The sequence below is a fragment of the Penaeus vannamei genome, chromosome 4 (assembly GCF_042767895.1).
Source record: "Penaeus vannamei isolate JL-2024 chromosome 4, ASM4276789v1, whole genome shotgun sequence".
NCBI classification, from domain to species: Eukaryota; Metazoa; Arthropoda; class Malacostraca; order Decapoda; family Penaeidae; genus Penaeus; species Penaeus vannamei.
Window position 1 is genome coordinate 37,394,477 of NC_091552.1, and position 7,500 is coordinate 37,401,976.

The window sequence follows — 7,500 nt, forward strand, 5'->3', positions numbered from 1 at the left end:
AAGAGAATAGCATAGCATTTTTAAAGAATCCGGGTGAGAATTCAAATTTTAAAAGCATCTGTCCAAGCAAAAACATAAACAGTGAAGACAAGTAAGCATAATAAATATCATTAACTCTTATATGGCCAGTGGCTTAATATTATAATCTTGTAGGGAAGGGCAGATGGCATAATGTTAGGTCTTGGGTAGTATGTAATTTAGTCAGCCCAGATGGAGTTACTTCACTACTTTGTGCCTGTTGTTTAGGGGGTTTATAAATATTTGACAAAACTAAATATCAACCTTTGCTGTATTATTACTATTATGATACAATGAAAATGAAAAACATATTTTTTATATTGAAATGAAAGAAATTTAATCAACTTTTAGATTGCATATATTAGAAGGCTTCTTGGTTGTTTCCATGTACATGAATAAAGTCCAACTAATTTCAGAAGTGTAGGTGAAGTTGTGTAGATTGTTGAAAGTAGTGGAAACTATCCTTGTGTGACAATTCCATAATTTGCTTGACTCAAGTCTAATTCACTTGAGTGTTTTTTCATTGATTTACCTTTTTTAGAATTCATTCTGTTTTATTCCATTTTTGATTATGTTAGTCTTGAGTTGCCTAATCAAATTAATGTGCAATGAATAATTTGCTCTTAAGTACCATCCCAATAGAAATGGAAGTGTATATGAACACATGTATTTAATGGTATACAAACAAGTAATAGACATAGAAGTGCCCATTCTTATTAAAGATCGTAAAACAATAAACCTTTACTTTAACCTCTTCACCTCTCTCAAGGACAGTGTATCTCAACCAGATTAAGTGATATGGCATCAGTAAGTGCATGGCCTGTTTGTTTACTACAAGTTTTCAATTTTTCTCTGCAGTTTCTGTACACTTGGCAAAAAGATTGTGATTTCTAAAGAGATATGTTGAGTATTTTTATACAACAATTGTTAATGATATTCATAGCTCATTTATTCACATACCCCCATAAACATTGGATTGCTTTGGGGAAAAAAGTTTTGGTGGATCTTATTCTGCGGTTCTTCCAATTTTTGCTTAAATACTTGTGTAGCAATTGATATTCATATTCATGATAAACAAACCCTGGTGAAAAAAAGGTTAACATGCTATAAATTATGTATTTGCATAATTGTTTCCAACATGTAATAGTGTTGAAAATAAATTATTATTTTTAGGACTGCATTTTTAATTTCCACATTTGAACAAATATGTTACTTTATATCATATATTATGTATTGTATATTATCCTCATTTCTGTTTTATTTGATTAGGTCTGCAGTTACATGCCAACACAACATCCATATAAGAGGCTTTAATCATCAGAGTGAAAAGTTTTTGATCAACCATTTGAAGGAAAAAACTGGGAAAGTTTAATTGAAATACTCATGCGTATGATTTAGGCTGTTTTCTTTCTTCTCTTTTCCTTCTTCTTGACTTCTCTCTATTTGCTCACTAAGCCAGTTCTATGTGTAAACTAATGATATAGAAAATAACAGTATGGTACCATTATTCCAGCTTTCAACCAGAAGTTATCTGTTATGTAAAAGGTATATAATTTTGATAAGAAGTATTACAGTCATTGGAAGATGAACATGTGGTTCAGCTGGCAGTACTTGAAAGTTGAATATGAGATTTAGGGTTGATCAGGAACACTGCCTGCCTGCCCTGTGACCAATGACACCAGCTGTTGTCGTTGCAGGTGTCGCCTCTGGAGCAGCTCCTTGAGGAGTCGTCGAGCTCCCCACCACATATCAAGGCCGAGCCGACTGTCAGTGGAGGTCCTAGTGAGGGTGAGCCACGGGTCCCCATTACATCACCTGTGGAAATTAGCCCTCAGTATATTGGCGTTCAACAGTACCCTGCACTGACCAGCTTAGCGGCAGGAAACATGGGTCTTGTAGGGTTCAGCGCAAGACCTGTAATAAATATGACTTCAACAAGTCCAAGCAGCTCAGGAGGAGGGTTTGTTGGTGTGCTCATGTCAGCAACAGCGCCACGGGCACCACGACGTGCCAATAACCCACTCACTTGCCCCATTTGTGGGAGAGTTGTTCTCTTTCGGTCTGAATATGAGAAACACATGCGAACACACACTGGTGAAAAGCCATTTGTATGTCATTTGTGTTCCTACCGTTCTGCACAGCGTTCCAATCTGAATGTACATCTGAAGTCAGTTCACAAATTGTATTCTCCTTCAGTCAATTTAACTGCACAACCTCCAACTTGGGATGCCAATCCAGACAGTGGATTCATTGGCTGAATGGTGCCATGTAATATGTCAAATAATGCTAGAAATATACTGTTAAGGAAAAGTCTGTGGAACCACTGTCTTGAACTGAAATAGATTAAAAAGTATATAAAGAACTTACAAGTAAATTTTAGTTGAGTACAAGACTATTTAGCCATCCTACATAGAATTTACTAGATGCTTTTATCAGAATGAAAAATACTCTAGATATTATCAATGTAAAAGATATTTAAGCAAAGAGAAGTATTATAAACAGTTATATCTTATATATTTTTCTTAATATTTGTTTGTGTGCAACTTGGAACCAATATATACTTACTTAAAGTATGAGAAACACACTATCCTCATACTGTGAAACCAAGTATTTATATATCATTTATGTTCACTTTCCCAGAGCAGTTCTGGCTCTCTTTATTCTTTTAGTAAGCAAAGTAGTCTTTCCAATGAATATATTCACTAGTGCCTCCTTACATAAATGGCTGTCATTTATGAATGGCTATGAGAGGAGGAGTGTTTATGAAATCCAAATTCTAATGAATTTGTGAAATTTGGGTTTTGTATTAGTTTCTAGTTGCCAAAACAAAGGGTTTGATCATTTATCTTATGACAGATGTGTCAATTTTTTTAATACATAAAGAACAGATATAAGCTAGGCAGTGTATTACTGAATGTTATATGTTTGCAAATATTTTCTTGACTTGTGTTGGCAAGTGACAGCAGGTTTTGTAAAACTGCCTCATTAAATGTAGAGTAAATGAATATATCTCATATCTAAACTCCCAACCTTTCCTTTATTTTACCTCTCAGATTTCTTGCTCTTAAATTTTACAGATTACCTTGTGATGCTATTGTACTAGCCCTTCATAAATATGAATGTATTTGATTTGATACTGGATGCCTAAATAAATATGGTCAAAGTGGATAGTGACAGATGTGTCTGCTTCTATAACTGCCAGTTTTATCTAAAGTAGGTGTTTGTTTTAGAGTACATAAGTATGATACAGGAGCAGAATACCAAACTAATGTGAAAGGAGCCACACTTTGGGTGGGGCAGGTTCTGGAAAGGGACCAAAGATATGGAAAACATTGCATGATTTAAAAATTTGAAAGCAAGATTCAACTGTAGCTTTATTGTGACATAATGGTCATCACAGACCATCTCACGAATTAAACACCTTGAAAGCACTTGAGCAACATTGGTAAGTGAGTGGATTATCAGTCACTCACAAGATTATGATATGCAGATTGTTGAATGGCATGAAAGTTGTAGTTAATACTTGATGGAACTGACTTGGAATTTTGTTTTGAAATCTTTTAAAATGAAAACTAAAGTAAGTGAGGGACTGTTCACTTTTTATAGATCATATATGCATGATTAGCTTAGCAAAGCCTGAAAATGTTAATCACTAGCAATATATAATACCAGCATAGCAAAGATTACGCATTTATTATCTCACTTTCCTATTCTAGTCTTGGGTATATTTTTGTTTTCAAGTTATGCCATCTTATTTTCTGTTTTTATTATTTTATATGTATTTCATGAGGGGTGTAGCTGTCTGTAGAAGACTGACTATTTATTTTATAAACTTCAAGATGGGATATAGTACTAGCAATGTATTTATAATAAATTGACGGAGAAAAAATACAATGACATGTGGATGCAAGAAAATAAAGAGAAAAATTAATTAAGCAAATTAAAATCTTTATATGAGCATAGTTTTCAGTGAAATTTAAGCACTCTTTTCTCACACAGATGTTAAAGGGACATAAAAACCATTTACATCATATGATGATGATTGTTTGGAATAAATGCATACTTAGACATTCATGTTGAGGTGAAGAAAATAGATGTGGGCCAATGTGCAGTAACAATTAAAGAATATATTTTGGAAATGTTTTCATTTGTATCATTCCTTTCTGCTCAAATGAGACTGATTGTATGTATGTATGTTTTGTTTTTGTGTGCATCTGGCATGGCAAGTGACAAAATGGTGAAAGAAATGCTACATAGTTACTATACTAGAACCTTTATAAACACAGAGACATGCAAGCTTACTGTTATATTGAGGCATCTGTTGCAGAAGTTGGAAAATTAAATCAGGAATTTACAATCCTTTTTCAGTACTGAATGGTGCGTGAATATCTCATTGAAAGTGATATATATTTTGATTAACTTGAGCCTTTCCAGCTAGAGAACAGTTTGTGTATCAGCATATTTCAAAATGTATAATTTCTTCAAAAAACTATATGATTTTGCTCTTAACACTTATGCAAAGTTCCATGATTACCTCTGATAAATATTATTCTTGATTGAAAAGTCTGCATATGATTTAAGATATATAGCAATGATGATATCCTGAAATTAAGAGAAAGGAGAAAATAAGCTGTTTGGTATTAACAAGATATGTAGAAAGATAGAATGCTAACATTTTACAAAACATATATTTTATTCCTTAATGAACTTCAAAAGCTAAAATTGAGCTTCCCTGTAAGCATGGTATTCATGATTACATGATGGACTAATTAAAAGTCTTTGATAAAGATGGTAAATGATGGGCCCAGCACTACCTAAGATGGTGTTGTCTCTTTGCAGCGGCTGGCCTCTGTCTTTGCTGCTGGAGGTGCAGGTCTGGGCGGAATAGGGCCCGTAGGAGGGATGAGCGAGGCAGAACGTTTGGCGTGGGCTCGCAGTCTGGGAAGCGGGCAGACATGGATCTGCCCAGTGTGTCACAAACAGTTTGGCATGCGTTACTACTATGAGCGCCACCTAAAATGTCACCAGGCACAGAAGGACCACCAATGCCCCTACTGTCCGTTCCGTGCCTCTTATAAATGGAACTTGAAGTCGCATGTTCGTAACAAGCACCGTGATAAGCCACCTCCACCCTAATGGAAGCAGGAGTGTTTTGAAGACCTACCAAATTTTGCATTCAAGGCCATGACGGGATCCCACACACTGTTAGAGATGTTGATAGTTATCTTTAACCCTTTGACTGCTGCAGTTAAAAATTTGTAATGAAATTGCCATTTTACAAGCATTATCTACAGATTGCTTGATTAAGCTCTGTGTGGGCAGTTAGCCGTTCAGATTGTCTTTTCCTTATGTACACATTAGGACAGGATGCTGTCTCACTGAGAACCATATCTCTGATGGCTTTCTTTTTTATATAAGTGTAACTAGTATACAAATATACTGTGAGCAAAGATTAAAGAAGAAAATACAGGTTTTACATGTTTTGATATTTTATTATTTTTTCTTAATCCATAATATATGATATTTGCTACATTCTCTTACAACAGGTCAGCTCTTACATTTTATTTTCATATGAGTAAAAGTTCAAACAAATTGCTTAATGGCAATTTATTTGCACAGGTGGTGAAAGGGGAATATTATTTACTTGTAGAAGAGTTAGGCCAAAGAGGTAGGATAACTTGCACTTTTTTTTAGATAACAGAAGTTAAATTATGACCTAGTTTTCTCACACAAGTTCACAAGTGTGTCTGTTGTCATAGCATATTAGAGTGTGTATGTCCATATGCATTAGGAAAACAAGATATTTGAAGAAGTTATGATTGGGTATTTTTTTGTTTTCTTAAAAGTTTATTTTTGTTCATAGAGTTAGTGAATGGAAATTGAATAATCCTTGGTGAGGAAAGCTGGGAAAGAAAATGGAAACACTAATTCTGATTTTTTCATTGAAAAAAAAAAGAAGAAAAACACAAGCAGCCAAAGGGTTATTATACATTAGTCATAGAAATGGAAATTAGGGTGGTGGGGAGCTATCATGGTAATGGTGATGGTTTTGACGTGAGTGGTGACAGGCTACAAGGGCTGGTTTCTCTCATTACAGGGCTTGCTGCCCCTTCACCTGCGTGAGTACCGTGTGGGCATCCCTGACTCTCAGTACCGCTGCTGCTGGTGTGGTAAGACTTCAACTTCTCGGTATGACTATGATAAACATGTACGCACTCACACTGGAGAGAAACCCTTCGTCTGTCCAATATGCCCATTTCGGACAGGAGACAGATCCAGCTTATCAAAACATGTTCGTCGTCATCATGTTGCTAATCCTAGTGGAGGACAATGGAACCAGCTACAGCACAAGTAGTAGAATCTACTCAGGACCAGTGTCTAAAACTTATTCTTAGTGACTTGTGAATGCCCTTGTAAGATGCTACTTGAAAGCATGACCTGGAAGATGTCAATGGACCTATTTCTCTGTGCTAACCAAGTCCTTTACTACTGTGGAATACAAGTGTTCTTGGATTATCCTAATGCTAAAGGGGATGTATGTAATAATATATTGGCTTGTGGTGCAACAGTCACTGCTCACTGTGTGACCACTAACACACAAAACTGTTTAAGGATGTGTTAGCCATCTATGCAGAGTTTACAAGAGTGCCTGTCCTCTGTTTCAGGCCGGGGACAGCTTGGACGTAAGAAGGGAGATTAGGGGAGGCGCGAACCAGATGTTTATGGTTGAGGGTCTTGAAGTGCTGCCGTGCCCCCTGTGTGGCAGGCTTCTACACACACGTGCAAGGTACAGAAGCCATCTTGAATATTGTCGGCGAGCAGCTAACCCCCAGTTCACCTGCCACGTCTGCCACAAGGCTTTTGCATATCGTAAGGATCTTGAGAAACATGTACGCACACATACAGGTGAAAGACCGTATGCATGCCATTATTGCTCATTTCGATTTGCTGATCGAAGCAGTCTAGTGAAACATGAACGGCGACACCACCTAACAGACACATCTTGAAAACTCAGAAAAACAAAAGCAGAGAAATGAACATGCAATTTGCATATGAGAAAATGCCTTCTGGCTTTTGTGCAGCCCGAAGAAGTTTAGAATGGTAGTACTATCACCATGAAAAAAGGTATGGTCACCCTACTCGTGTGAATGTAAGGATATTCGTCTGTACAGGCCAAGAGTTTTCCAAACAATGTTTCCAGTTCACACTACAAAAAGAACTCTGGTCCAGATCAAGTGCCACTTTAAACTTTATATGAAAATATTTTTACCATAGTACATAACTTCAAGACTTCAAAAAGTACTGGGTATAGTTAACAAGAGTGTGGAAAGACAAGAATTATAAAAATGTTTTCACAGATTAATTGAACATGCTATACTGGTACCTGTAACATGGACATTCTAGATGGCATTTTATGTAATGTTTTGAATCTTAAGTTAGTTTTCAGTGTGCATAGGTTATGTTGTTTTAAATTGCATTAAT

At 36.0% G+C, this 7,500-nt stretch overlaps 2 protein-coding genes across 8 annotated transcripts in view; both read left to right on the plus strand.

The window, feature by feature from the left end:
- LOC113824746 (B-cell CLL/lymphoma 6 member B protein) overlaps positions 1 to 7,500 on the plus strand; it is a 120,039-nt gene that overhangs the window by 90,382 nt on the left and 22,157 nt on the right. For 3 of the 6 annotated variants that reach the window (XM_070121008.1, XM_070121006.1, XM_070121011.1), the window contains exon 5: positions 1 to 1,190. This exon is cut by the window's left edge and continues 1,891 nt beyond it. The exons of the other annotated variants lie outside the window; for them this stretch is intronic. The gene's annotated coding sequence lies outside the window, so the exon portion shown is untranslated. Of the gene's footprint in view, positions 1,191 to 7,500 lie in introns of those variants that run through there. 6 annotated transcript variants of the gene reach the window in all.
- The window catches only part of LOC138861495 (gastrula zinc finger protein XlCGF17.1-like), a 3,609-nt gene continuing 998 nt past the window's right edge, over positions 4,890 to 7,500 (plus strand). The window contains exons 1-2 of one of the 2 annotated variants that reach the window (XM_070121015.1): positions 4,890 to 5,074; positions 6,116 to 6,188. In XM_070121015.1, coding sequence (XP_069977116.1) covers positions 5,037 to 5,074; positions 6,116 to 6,188 — 111 coding nt within the window. In that variant the 5' untranslated portion in view covers positions 4,890 to 5,036. Of the gene's footprint in view, positions 5,223 to 6,115; positions 6,189 to 7,500 lie in introns of both variants that reach the window. The other variant, XM_070121016.1, reaches the window with a different exon arrangement.